General features: G+C 46.4%; 2 protein-coding genes across 2 annotated transcripts; both read left to right on the top strand.

Moving 5' to 3' along the window:
- Positions 1-241: 241 nt before the first annotated feature.
- Positions 242-9560, top strand: lmnb2 (lamin B2). The gene is made up of 13 exons (XM_061298015.1): positions 242-698; positions 3348-3484; positions 3750-3906; positions 4376-4501; positions 4593-4691; positions 4851-4922; positions 5060-5185; positions 5271-5491; positions 5780-6008; positions 6088-6195; positions 7045-7164; positions 7249-7338; positions 7612-9560. The coding sequence occupies exons 1-13, from the start codon at positions 480-482 to the stop codon at positions 7645-7647; spliced, it is 1740 nt and encodes a 579-aa protein (XP_061153999.1). The 5' UTR covers positions 242-479; the 3' UTR covers positions 7648-9560.
- Positions 9561-11701: 2141 nt separating this feature from the next.
- Positions 11702-13971, top strand: commd2 (COMM domain containing 2). Its single transcript, XM_061297009.1, has 6 exons — positions 11702-11863; positions 12390-12467; positions 12602-12684; positions 12847-12921; positions 13004-13102; positions 13210-13971. Exons 1-6 carry the CDS (start codon positions 11797-11799, stop codon positions 13417-13419), a joined length of 612 nt encoding a protein of 203 aa, XP_061152993.1. The 5' UTR covers positions 11702-11796; the 3' UTR covers positions 13420-13971.
- The last annotated feature ends 475 nt before the right edge of the window (positions 13972-14446 follow it).

Raw genomic sequence — 14446 nt, forward strand, 5'->3', positions numbered from 1 at the left:
GGAAACAAAGAAGTTTTGAATAAATATGTTTTAATTTGATATGATATTTGGGGGGAAAAAATGAATTGTACAACAAAAACGTGCGTCATTTTTCTATCACGGCGGAAGAAACCATATATCTTTCGAATGGCAAGTGCGTTGCCAAACCATAACGTCATCTGGGTATTGAATGGATCTTGGTTCCCCATCATGCATTGTGCGACCGGATACGCTCGCTGCTTTTGGCGCGGTGGTAGCAGTTGTGTCGGCCATTTTGGAGTCTCTTCGACCACGCCACCCGAGTACTGAGCAAGCCACACACTGCTGCCGCGTATGACTTGTCCGCCTCCCATTGATTCCTGGCTATTTTTGTTTTCGCTGTCCGCACCACTTTTTTCCGTCCCAGTTACCCGAAGACAACGGACACGCACGTGTTCTCCTAGCCGTCAAACGAGCGAAAGAACCGTCGAAGAAAGAAGAAAAAAAACGAGCGAGCCGTTATGGCGTCTGCTACCCCAAGCCGTGAAGCTGGCCGGCCGGCGGCGGCCTCGTCGACGCCACTCTCACCCACCCGCATCTCTCGCCTGCAGGAGAAGCAAGACCTGCAGCACCTCAACGACCGGCTGGCCGTCTACATCGAGCGGGTACGCTCCCTGGAGCTGGAGAACGACCGGCTGCTGGTGAAAGTGTCCGAGAAAGAGGAGGTCACCACCAGGGAGGTGAGTACAAGTGGCGACCCGGGCCCCCTCGACACTATTGTCTTCACTTGGCCTCGTTTTTTTGTTAACTCCCGTCAAAGTTGAGCAAGAACTACTCAGATGGAGAGTCTGGTGGGTTCACAGGAAACGTGGGTGGCGCCTGGCCAAATCATGAAACCGTTCATTTACTGGTTTTTTTCTTTCCACTAAATAAAATAAAACAAAACACCTCGTACTTGAGCTAATTTTGACTTCCCAAAGTCGAACTGGTTGATGTGAGAACGTTTGGAGTGGTAAAAAGCTCCTCGGAGCTTTCCAAATTTGAAAAGAAAGCGGTTGATTGTGCGCGCCATTTAGTACCGACGCCCTCTCCCTATTTTAACTACTTCGCGGATTGATATTTGCTTCCTTTTTTGATTCTCGAGTGGAACTGCCTCGACGTCAAACATTTAACGACTCTTTGCTGTTTTTTATTTTTGGCTCGTTTTCACAATATGCATTTACTCGAAAGCATCGCTTTGAAACAGATTTCTGTTGTTAAAATTAACATGGCACACGAAATTCTTTACAACAGGGGTCACCAAACTACGGCCCGCGGGCCGGATACGGCCCACCGGACCGTTTAATCCGGCCCGCCAACCCTGAACAAATTGTATTATTAAACTTTTTTTTTTTTTTTTTGCTCATTTTGCCTGCAATGACTGCGTTTCCCCAGTAGATGGGGAAGCGCTCGCCTGCGCATTTACTACCGGAAGCCGTGTCAGAAAGCTCGGTGCACACTCACAAGTGCGTGTACGGACATGGTGCACTCGCGCTCTATTTGTATCAGTCCCGAATTTAGAGCGTGGGCTGTGACGACAGCATTCTTGTAATTTGCGCGCTGAGCTTTCAGATGCAGTTTTGCGCTAAAGCCACCCACAAACCTTCCCCTGGAATCCTTCCGTTAAAATGTCGCCCAAGGAAAAGCAAGGTGAACACAGTGCCGAGCGTTTAAAAGAGAGTGGCCAATTTGGCTCGACGTACGCGACGTGACGTTCAGCCACATGAACGTCAACATCTACCCTCAAAGATCGAGGTAAACGGACCAACACCTCGGATCTCGCCTAAGAATTGCCACAACAAATTTTACCCCAGACTATGACGCACTATCAAACTTTAACAAAAAAGACAGCGGTGTCTACAAGCCTACTGGAACCTACAAAAGGATTATAAGGAATCAACACAAGAACTTTAAGAGACTGCTCATATGTGTCAGAGAGGTTCTGCTCTGACAACTGAGCTGAACTTTTATCTGTTAAGATTGTGCATGGCACAACAGAAAGTTAATGTTCCATGTTTTTTTTTCTATGAAGAACCCAGAGAGAGTTATTTAGTTATTATTTATTTCCTGTTTTTTCTGTGAAGAACTCAGAGAGGGTTATTTAGTTATTATTTATTTCATTAATAGTGTTATTATTTGTTTCCTGACTTTTTTTCTGTAAAGAACCTGGAAAGGGTTATTAAATAACCGTTATTTGGTTATGGGTGGCTTTCTGTAAAACAATAAAAATTTTAAGCTCCCCTACGATCGTCACACTTTTTCTGTTACAAACTGACACCGGCCCGCCATCAGAGAAGGGAAAGGTTATGTGGCCCTCACAGGAAAAAGTTTGAGGACCCCTGCTTTACAACGTTGACTATAAATTTGCAGCAATCGAAAAATCATCGCTCAGATCCAATCATCATTGCTCATTTATACGACACTGCACTTAAAAGAAAAAGAGTTGTGGTGAAGCCTTCTGTAGTGACATTTAAAAACGTCTTGAGTATGGTATTAAAATATTGTGTGTATTGGTGAAAAAAATAAATTTTTGACCATCACATTGTCTGCTAATCTTTGACCTATTCAAGACTTGAATCACCACTACTATTTATTCCATGAAAAACAATTACTTTTTTCTTTTTCTCAAATTGAATGGAGAAAAGTAGACCTTGATTTGTATCTGTTGTATCCAAGCAGCGATGCTATCCCGCCATACAAGTGTGCTGTCAGCAGCGGCGGTCAGCATCAATCTATGGTGGCGATATAAATAACCATTTATTTTTACCTTAGCGGTCACGTGGCATATGTCACAATGCAGTCAGAGATGTGTACTATGTGCCCGGTAGCGCAGAATCCCCCAGCAGCATTATCGTTGGGCCGCGGTGAGTCTGCAAAGTCGCCTTCTGGCTGTTGTCTGCACAAACTGCTGTCAGAAGTGTGTCAACCGGCCAGTTTGAGTTTCCAGGTTGGCCCAGCACCTCCCCAGCAGACTCAACCCAAACAACCAGAAAAAAACTCTTTCAAGAACTTCATTCTGCTTCTTTTCTTACTTTGTTGCTTCTTTCAACGCTTTGAATGCCCTTTGAATCAAGGAACGCATGCCACGTGATAGCGTGTGAAATGTGGCTCAGCGCATTTTTCGCATTCCTTGCTGTCCCAGTACATAGCAGCACTAGTACCATCGTAGTAAAAGTTCACATTTCTTTCGGTAGCTCCAAATGGCCGCGCCTGGCTGGAGATGAAACTACAAACATCTTGCCTGAGTAAAATGCCAGTTAAGAAAAATATTCGTCGGCATTCGTCTCAAGCCCTACTTCGCACCTCGTTTCCAGTCCGTTGGTTGATTTCAGGAACAATCTTGTGTTCAGGTGAGCAGCCTGAAGCATCTGTATGAGACCGAGTTGGCAGACACTCGTCAGGTTCTGGACGAAACCGCAAGGGAGCGCGCTCGGCTACAGATCGATCTGGGCAAAGCTCAGGCGGAGTTGGAAGAGGCCACACGCAGGTAACCGGCCATCTCGGGGACATGCCCCTTTGAGCATTTCGTGCTTGCGGAATCCCTAAAAGGTCCATGTTCAGCAATGCTTTTTGTCCTGAACTAGAAGAACTTGGCCACAAGTCATACTCATAATACCGAGTTGACAGCAAGTGTGCGGTTTTGCCTCACTAGTACTGTCATGCTCTCCTGCCAACATGCCAAAGTCTTCCCACCAATGAGGACAAAAAGCATCTCATAGTCTGACGACAATTTCCTTCCCTGTGTGCGCCAGTGGCAAGAAGAAGGATGGCGACCTAGCGGCGGCCATGTCGCGGGCAGGGGCGCTGGAAAGTCAGCTGAACCAGAGTGAGGCTGCGCTGTCCACGGCGCTCAGCCAGAACGCCGCGCTCTCCGCCGACCTGCTTGAAGTCAAGAATCTTCTGGCTAAGGTGCGTGCTGTTTTCTCACTCACTTACACATTTCCTGGAAAGTCCAAAATTGCTTTGTTCCCTTTGAACATAACACAAGGAAATACTCCCCCGGAGGCACTTTGAAAGCTTTTTTGGGAGTGGAACAATGTGACCTGCTCTTAGTAAGCAGAGGAGAAAAAGTGATAAACCAAGTATATTGTGCATGACAATGACAAAGGCTGTTTCAAGTTATTCCATACAATTAAACATAAGAATAATGGAGCGAAGTTAAAAAATAACAACTGAAGCAAAAAAGTTGTGCCACAGCTGTTGCGCGAGTGTGGCACCAACAGGTGGCCTTCAGTAGATATTGCAGTTTTTGCAGCTGTGCCGGCAGTTTGCTGCCACCTGTTTGCCCCAAGACCGAACATCTGCGTCACCCCCACCTAACCCCGCACTGTCTGTTGTAGCTGAGCACGGCGTTGATGTTGATTGGAACGCTTTGCAGGCAGAGGACAGCCACGCCATCGCCAAGCGGCAGCTGGAGGCAGAAACCTTGAAGCGTGTGGACTTGGAAAACCGCTGCCAGTCTCTCAGCGAGGAGTTGGAGTTCAGGAAGAACATATTTGAGGAGGTAAAGATGCGTGTCACACTTGCCCGTCCCGCGCAGTTGGCGCTGAAAACAGCACCACAAGAAGACGCTTTCTGCTCAAATTCCTGCGTAGGAAGTTCGCGAATCTCGCCGCAGCCAAGAGCAGAGAATTGTTGAGGTGGACTCAGGAGCCAAGCAGGACTATGAGTTCAAACTTGCACAAGCTTTACAGGTAGGGGAACACAGGCGTGTTTGAGAGACTCTTGACTGAACATGGTGCGAGTGTGTGTGTGGTTAAGAGACTGAGAGAGCCGTGCCAACTGAGCGTAAGAGAGGCTGCCTGTCAGCAATTCTTCCAATGAAACAACGTGTGCGCGCGTGTGTTTGTCAGGACCTGCGCGAGCAGCACGATGAGCTAGTGTCTCAGTACAAGGGCGAACTGGAGCAGACCTTCCAGGCCAAGGTGAGCAAGGGCCACCTCATCCTCCTTTCGTCTTGCACGGCTGGATTTACTCAGCCGGTACAAAACCATGTCACTTGTAAATCCAGCCCCACACAACTTTTTTTCCTTTATTTCATATGTTGTCAACCTCACCAAAGCTGGACAACGCCAAGGTGTCGTCTGCAATGAACGACAAGGCCATGTGCACGGCCCGAGAGGAGGTGCAGGAGTCTCGAATGAGAATTGAAACTCTGGGCTATCAGCTGAGCGCCCTGCAGAAACAAGTACCCGTGCCGGCCCCGCCCTCCGCATCTCGACTGCCTGGCTCTCCGCTGGCACCGTCTTAATGATCGAGGTTTGCGCATGCAGGCAGCCGCCGCCGAGGATCGTGTCCGGGAGCTGGAGGACAGCTTGGCATCGGAGCGGGTCAAGCACCGGCGCGTCATGGAGGTCAAGGAGCACGAGATGAACGACCTGCGCGAGCGCATGAACGCGCAGCTCTCTGAGTACCAGGAGCTGCTGGACGTCAAGCTCACACTGGACATGGAGATCAATGCCTACAGGAAGCTCCTGGATGGCGAGGAGCACAGGTGGGCCTTGTGGGGCCGTCGCAACGAGTCACTCATTATCTTGGGGGGGGGGGGGGGGAGTATCAATGATGCCATAGCCTTTCCATAGGAGTTTTACCACAATTCTCAAACATTGACTGTCTATTGATTATTATCAAGCCATTGTCACAACCTTAAATTGCTTCATGTTGCACAAAAATAACGATGAATTGTCCATATTTGGCAGATCGTAAGAATTCAGAATAGACACCATTCACTAGCCCGCCAGTGGCGTTTTGTCGGTGGTGACGCGTGTCGTCCTGCTTTCAGGCTCAAGCTGTCTCCCAGCCCATCTTCCCGCGTCACCATCTCCAGGGTGACAGGCTCATCCTCGTCCCGCACCTCCAAACGAAGGAGGACAGACCTGGACTCGGGCGACTTGTGGCGTGGCGAGGAGCTGCTGCTGGCGTCTGAGGAGGATGCGGCGAGCGGCGGCGTCTCCATCTCGCCCACCGACATGGACGGCAACTCGGTCACGCTGGCCAACGACACGGAGCAGGTGCGTGCTTGGGCGTTGGCTCCTCCCTCTCTCGCTTCGCCAGTTGCTTCGCTTACTTCAAGAGTGGCGTTTGCTTCAGGACCAGCCGTTGGGGAACTGGAGACTGAAGAGACAAGTGGACGACGCTGGCGAGATCGTCTACAAGTTCTCACCAAAGTTTGTTCTCAAGGCCGGACAGACTGTCACGGTAAGATGGTGCCGCTCTCTCTTGCTCACTGCGCTCATGTAGGGTAATTGAAGAGTTTGTCCAAATTGTGTGCGCTCGACTAAAACGTGTTTCTGTGGAATGCACACTTGTGAAGCCTTTGCAAAATCTAAACAGCAGGGCTCGAAGCTTATTTTTTGCCCAAGTTGCCCTCGGGCAAGTTGGAGAAAATTTTACTTGCCCGAAACAAACTTTTACTTGCCCGAATTGTTTTGGAGTGGATTTTTACTTGCCCGACACATTTTTGCAATAAAAAAGACAACACTATAAGTTTTGCCTTCATATGTTTTTATTCCATCATATTGTGCCTGCAGCCTGTTTTAATACAGTGTAGAACTTTTGATGCAATTAAACCACACTAGTCTACTGTAGTACCAAAATTCAACCGGAAACAAGCTCTGCTGGTGCGCAGGCGCAGAAGAGCCAGGGACGGGTGAGAGAGCATGCATTTAATTACGAAGCACTTTGCCGTTATCAATGTATTGCAGACTTACACGAGAAACTAACCGCTCCCTAGAAAACAAAATGTCGGACCAGAAGCGGCAGAAGTTGCGAGAAATTATGCACAAAATCGTCTTTTTACAGCTTGAAAACATGGTATTATGGCAGGGCAAGTGAGGAAAAATTCTACTTGCCCGTCTGCCATCGCTACTTGCCCCGGGCAATCGTTAGTTTCGAGCCCTGAACATGTGCGTCCGTCCGGTGTGGCCCCGTCACTCAAAAATGTCTCGTGTGTGTGTGCGTGCGTGCACGTGTGTGCGATTTGCTTACTCGCAGGTGTTACTGAAGCTAACTTATTGTGTGTGTGTACGCGCGTTCGTTTGTATGTAGGTGTGGTCTGCACATGCTGGCGTGGCCCAACGTCTGCCCACTGATCTCCTGTGGAAAAGCCAAGCTTCCTGGGGCACAGGAAGTAACATTACCACCACCTTGGTGAACTCTGACGGCGAGGTAACGGCGTCTGTTCAATGGGCAATGGCCAAATTGAGTGGACAGCCGTGGGTTTCACGTGCCTCATGCTGTGTGTCCCCTCAGGAAGTGGCCAGACGCAGTGTCAGCAAGAAGGTGGAGAATGAAGAAGAAGAGGAGGACGACAACGACGAGGAGCCAATTGTGCACAAGAAGGTGAGCGCCCTAGTATTGCTAATTGGGACTAGCCTGTCAGTTTACCTGGAAAGTTAAACTGGGCAATTTAGAAAATAACCCAGTTTGAAAACTTTCCACGATAATTGTGGAGGTGCATCTCACGGAAAGGTGTCAGTGACGCCAAGCGATGATGACGGTGCGTTGTGCGCGAGGCACGCCATCAACGTGCAGCTGACCCAAAAAAGGGGGCTCTTTGATGTGTTGGGGGTTTGCTGCCTTTGAAATAAACATTGCACTGGTGTGTCCCGGCAGGCCAAAATAGCGTCCAGGGAGTGCGCCGTCATGTGAAGCCTCGGCAGCAAGCGTCGGAGCTTCCTTGTGCTGTCCGTCGTATCCAAGCAAATTCCTGCTTGTTTGTTGGGCTGCCGCGTTTTGATTGTAGCCCTCCTATGTTTGCCCTCGTGTTTGATTTGTTGTTGTTGGCCGCCGGACTCTCCTCGTAGATCTCTCTCGCTCTCTCCTTTTTTTTTTTTTTTTGCCACCTTGCTGAAGGGCTTCCGTTGTGCCGTCAACATACCATCACAAGTGGTGGTTTTTAACATTTTTTTTCCTCTTTTATTTTGTTCATGTATGTCCCCATTTGATTTTAATGTGCGCCCAACTGAGCGGCCGCACGCAGTTTGATCATCACCTTGCTTCTGTCAATTCTTTTAGAGCTACTCGAGACTGACATTAATTGTTCCTTTGAGCAGCTCCAATGTATACAACACTACAAAGACAAAAAGAAATCGTTGCATCCGTAGGGGCGGAAAATTCCTCAAAGTTTTTCAGTAAATTTACATGGGGGATCAAAGAACAATTTCAAATTGGAAACTTTCCAGTTCAAGTGGGAATTGCAGGTGATTTAATGGAAAGCTACGCAGTCAAAAATCTAAAGCAGGGCTGGGATGCACGAATTAATTAATCATAGGTGATTTACTTTAGTGAATATTCTGCACTTTTAGTTTGCAAACGATGCCCTTTTTGAATAAATAATAATAAATGTATATAAAATAAATGTTTAAATCTGATTAGAATAATTGGCAAATGAATCCTTTGTTAACATTACCATTAGTTGCCGTTCAACATTTTAGTATTTTTAAAAGCAGGACTGCAAATAAATGTTCCTCCTTGCCCACGTGAGCCCATCAAAAGGACCTTAGCAAATACAAAGTTTAGAGGTTATCTTTTTATTCCAACAAATTCCCACTGGAAGTTTCTAATGTTAAATTCCTGTAATTTTGTGAGCCATTTTGTCAGTTTCTGACTTAATTGCCGCTATCTGTAGAAGCTGAACGAGTTTCTCGGTTCTTTTGATATTGTGAGCCTTTATTGGAAAGTGTAGAGTGTGACGATGCAATGTGCAAGACGGCTGGTCTTCTGATGTCGGCCGTTCAAATGATTATGAAGACGATGACAAAGAATACTCCAAATATTTAAACTGATCTTTTTTTATTTTTCAGGCAAAAAAAAGTTCAGTTCATGAGATGCGTGTGTCTTTGAACGCACCTTGAGTGACCTGTGTTTTGTGTGTGTTTTCATGCCATGTTACACTAGATATTGTTTAGTATGTTTGGCAGTGTAATCAGTTTGTTTACATTCAGTATGACTTTAATTTTGTCTTAAGGATCTCCAGGTGATTAAGTTTGGGTGTTAATGACCTGAACCTTGATTCTTCTACATTGAGCTCTGTCCTCCTGGATTTGCCAAGAGTCTTGTAGCAAGTGCTAATATTTGGACGTTTCAAGAAGGGGGGGGGGAGGCTTATTGGAGTACACAAGCGCCCACCTGTCTTTTAGCAATAGATATGACGTTAGAGAATGTGATAAAATGTTGAACATAAGCACCCAACTTATAGTCAGTGCCTGAGAGACCTGTATTGTTGTGTCCTGGGGGGGGGGGGGGGCTGTCATTTTAACTGAACTTTTGTACCCACAATAAATGTTTTACATTTACTCAATCTTGACTGCTTGATGACTGAGTTGCGCATGCACTAAGCACCTGTGTGCTTTTGGGCAGGAAGGTCTGAAAATATGAAGTCTTATTTGTTAAATAGAAAAATAAGTTTAACAATGTCTGTTTATACCCTTAATAAAACGTTAAGTTTTATTGTAGGATATAATAAATCGAAATCAAAAGGGAACCTTGTTTTGAAAACGAAACACTTGGAGTAATGCACCTTTTGAGAACATTTCTTTGTGCAAATAAAAAATTGTCCAATATTGTGGTGGCTCTAATTAATGCAACACCACATAATTAACCCTTAGATGCATAAGTGGGTCAAAAATGACCTGGTGAGGTTGTTTTTTTAAAAATATCTTTGTAATTGAAAACTGTTATTTCATATTCCAGGAATTCCTCAAAAAACGTTTTTGACATTATGCTATTGACATTTTTAACTTGCCTATTATTTATTTTGAGAAATTGTAGTTTTTGTATTAGTACCCCAAGTTTCCATAAGTGGATCAAAAATGACCCGCATGCATTTTCTATGAAACCCAATGGGAACCTTTGATCCTCATCAACTGTGGCTGTGGACCACACAATCTATATGAGAAGTGTCACTCCTCACAAAGATATTTTACATAGCAAGAGCTGGTATATGTAAGTATTATCTCATATAATATGTACAAGACCACGATGTCAATTGGGAGATTTGAAGACATTCGCCGTACCTTGCGCTTTGATGATAAAAGGACCAGGGCCTTCCGGCTGGAAACAGAACACATGGCGGCCTTTCGTTATGTATGGGACCTGTTTCTGGTCAATTGCCAACAGCGATTCATCCCCAGTGATTGTGTTGCTGTGGACGAACAGCGTGTGCCTTTCAGGGGTAGGTGCAAGTTCCTATAGTACATCCCAAGCAAGCCTGAAAAGTATGGCCTAAAAATCTTTGGGATTTGTGATGCATGCATCCCCTATGCAATAGATGGCATAGTTTACACGGGGAGACGAGCAGGAGAAGTTCCGAAGAATCTGGGTGAAACCCTTGTCCAGCAGTCGTGTAGTCAATTTAGACACACAGGACACAAGGGACAACTTCTTCATCAGTGTGCCTCTTCCGCAGCATCTCTTGGATAAGGATTTCACCATTGTGGGGACTCTACGCCAGAACAAGCCAGATATCCCTCCTCTGATTAAGCCTTCCAAGTCCAGGGAGGTTCACAGCACAGAGTTTGGATTCAATGGCAACCATACCATGGGAAGCAATGTCAGGAAGAAAGGAAAAGCTGTTGTGCTCCTGAGCACGATGCACCACGACAAAGTAGTGGATGAAACTAGCGTGAAGAAAAACCCAGAAATGATCACATTTCACAATAAGACGAAAGGAGGTGTCGACAAAATTGACACAGAGGTGGCCACCTGAATGCCTACACCTTTTTCACAGCTCAACACCCAGATTTCAAGAGTGGCATCACCAATGCATGATGGCTCTTCCTCAAAGAGCTGTCAAAGGAGCTTGTCACACCACACATGAGTCTGCTGGAACGCTGCCCCCAGCTACAAACCCCGATTATAGAAACAATGGAAAGGTGGGGGGTGACAAAACCCACAACACAGCCACAGGAAAGTAGCAGCCTGGGCCAACCAAAGAGGAAGAGGTGTCAGATCTGCCCAAGCAGAAAAGACCGCAAGGTCAGCAATAGGTGTGTACCTGTGTGCAATGATCACAGCCAGAAGATGGTAGTTTGCCTGAACTGCAGGCAGTGATGAGAAAAAGAGGCAAAACACACACACAGTTCACAGTTTTTCTATTGTTCCATGTAATTTTTCTTTTTCAAAAATATTGAAAAGTGAAAAATAAAGATATTTCAGACATTAAATAATTATTGGGTAAATAATGTAAATATAATACTAAATGTTATATAGTCAGAGTCAGCTTTATTGTCAATTCCTTCATATAGATGATTATTCTTGAGCAAAATGGCAAAAAATGGCATAAAACGCATTCATTCTAATATGGGTCATTTTTCTTTATTGTCAATTCCTTCATATAGATGATTATTCTTGAGCAAAATGGCAAAAAATGGCATAAAACGCATTCATTCTAATATGGGTCATTTTTGACCCACTTATGGAAGAGTGTAGGGTTCAGTCACTCAAGGGTTAATAGTAATTTGTCAGACCTATTCTTTTTTGTATAATTTGATCCATAAATGTATGACTGGATGATTATAGATTATATTTTTGTGTATTTATACACATTTGGATGCGTCCAGGATTTATTCAACTCAAATATCCATTTTGGACGACATTTAAACATTTTGGTACTCTGAACCACAAAAAAAGCTTCAAACTGCATTTCAAAAGTCGGCACGCATCGCATATTGTGGCCAGAGGTGGCGGCAAATCAGATGCGTGTGACAGCTGTTGCAGTAAAAAGAAAGCGAAGAAGAATGAACCCTTTGGAGTTCAATTCGATTTTAGGAGTACTGAACGTGGGTCTTGGAATCCAACATGCTGCTGGTTTTGTCCGAAGAACATAAAGAACACCTTAACTTCCTCAACAAAGTGGACATGGCAGGTAACATAAAAATTGTAACATTTCTCTTGTGCCACTGTAGCTGTCACGGGGTGATGGGAGGATCGTCCGTCGCTCTCATCAAAACAGAATCATGATACAACTTAAGTACCGATAACAAGATAAGACTCAGCCCTTGCTGGAGGCGACTGCACCTTTCAAATTTGGTCAGTCTCACTCTGTAATTGATTTTGTTATTGTTTTGCCTCTGTTTACCGAACATGTGAGGGAGGGGGGGACGCTGTACGTATCGTGGGCACAAAATAGTTAAAGAAAAGAACAGCATACGGATTATTTATTACCTTCTGTGCAAAATCGTAGTTTGTTCACACAAGTTAAGTTTTCCCCTTACCGTGCCTGGGGCTCCTTTTAGGACAGACGGACAGACATAGATACATACATAGATGCATAGTTAGGACGGACGCTAGATAGATACTAGGGAGATACTAGATAGATACTAGATTATAGATTCTACGTACGTAGATAGATATAGACAATGACATCCTGTTGGTGGTTTTGTGCTTTTTAGTGGTCGGAGAGTTTGGGCGCATCACACTTGAGTTCCTCAGAAGAGGAATAAGCCCCAAAGTCTACGACGGCGCTGCCAGTAAGCCATTTTGTCCTCACGGTTCCAACCAATGGTGGCGGTCTTTCTCGCTGGCCCGCTGCTGTGCTTGTGTATGTCTTTGAGCAAGGAATGTCACGGAATTGTACCGCTGTCGCATTGCGTGGTGTTTGCAGGGAAGCTGTCGGTGGCCCCGGAAGTGGTGCGACGCGGAGTGGAGGGACTGCTCTACCTCATGACTCAGAGCTCCAAACACATGGTCAGCTGCCAACTCTCGCACGTCACACATGCGGGCTCTAGCCCCACGCTCGTACTTTTCACCGCCAAAGACATTTGCACCCGGTCCGCGAGTTGCCAAAGCAGCTCTTTGTACAGAAGGCCGGAAAAACTTAATCAGTCCTCTTCCTGTGTGTGCATGTAGTTGTCCGAGGTGGACTTTGTGGACTCGCTGCTTTCGTTAGAGTTTGGTGATGAGCTCAACTGCAGCCTCCTACAGGTGATTGTGTTTTTTTTTAATCTATAACATTGGCCTCGGCAATCATGATCGTCTAACGGTCGCTGAGCGGTGGCTTTGCCAGATGTACCAGCAGCATCGCAGCGAGATCCGCAGCATCTTGAGTCTGGCGCCCTCCACCTTGCCTGCTTACCACAACCTGGAGTGGAGACTCAATGTACAGGTAAGCACCTCCGCCTGTCTGTCTGTGTGCGTAAATGTGTGTTATGCCTCATGCACGCATGTGTGGGTGCGATGGGCAGCTAAACCAATCTCCTGTGCCCCTCCCAGCTGGCCAGTCGCTCCCTCCGTCAGCATGTGGCGTCCACCTTGGTCACCAGGCTGCACCTGATGCACGGGGGCAGTTCTGGCACGGAGCAGAGAGGCCTGGTTCTCCACGTGGACCTGGCCACCCTCCTGCACCTCATCTCCATTTTGGAGGAAGCGCTGGCCTCCTCAAAGAGCACGCACGCGCGCCGCATCTTGCGAAACATCAAATAAGGAGACGTTCGCATGACAGCGCTGCCCGGATGCCACTAGCGTACTGTTGTGTCCTCACCAGCAAAACAGTTCAGTGTACAAGTCGAACAACTACGCCACACTGCTGGCAACCATAGTGCCACTGTTGGTCTACTGGTCGTGAAAGCACTTTTTCCCCCTCTGGTATGGCAGCGATACGTTTCCTTAATAACAATGCGCAAATCAGGATGAGTGACCCCACATTCACGCCCAGAAAATTTTCATCTGTGGATTTTAATGATACATAACTGATTGTATATGACTGAGTCATTTGTGTGCCCTAAAGTGCAACTCGCTGCCGTCCAGGGATCCCAGTTAGAGAAGCACTGTTTGGCGCAGCATTTGCTAGATTGTGATTTTTATGAAAAGTCAAAAGGTCGAAGACTGGAATGCCAACCGCCTTCTCCTGTGTGATCAAACAGACTTTGGGTTTGTTTGACTTTTACCTGCGTGAGTGAAAGTGAGACCTCAAACTTGCCTGTGCAGTTGTTAATAAATGTTTATCCCAGCCCTGGAATAAATGACTATTTACAATTCTTGAGGATTTTGTATGGGTTGTCAGCGGTACTGTTTTCATATCGTCATGCTAATATAACTACCGAAATTATTTTTTGCCTAAGTCAGGTTTTTACAGGAAGTGACACTGCATTATTGAATGCAGCTGTTGCAAAAATGCCTTTCTGCTCTGCCCTCCACTTGGCCCTCACCCACCGGGAGAGAAGGGACTCGTACGTGAGATTGCTGTTTGTGGACTTCAGTTCTGCCTTCAACACCATTGTGCCGCAACGACTCATCTGCAAACTCGACAAGCTGGGCCTCAGTACTTACCTCTCCAACTGGCTACTGGACTTCCTCTGTCAGAGGCCTCGAGTGGTACGTGTTGGAGACAAAATCTCCGCCAGCATCACGCCGAGCACGGGGGCCCCCCAAGGCTGCGTGCTCAGTCCGCTGCTCTTCACCCTGCTGACGCATGACTGCACTGCAACCTACAGCGACAAGCGCATAGTGA

This window comes from Syngnathus typhle, linkage group LG14 (genome assembly GCF_033458585.1).
Source record: "Syngnathus typhle isolate RoL2023-S1 ecotype Sweden linkage group LG14, RoL_Styp_1.0, whole genome shotgun sequence".
NCBI classification, from domain to species: Eukaryota; Metazoa; Chordata; class Actinopteri; order Syngnathiformes; family Syngnathidae; genus Syngnathus; species Syngnathus typhle.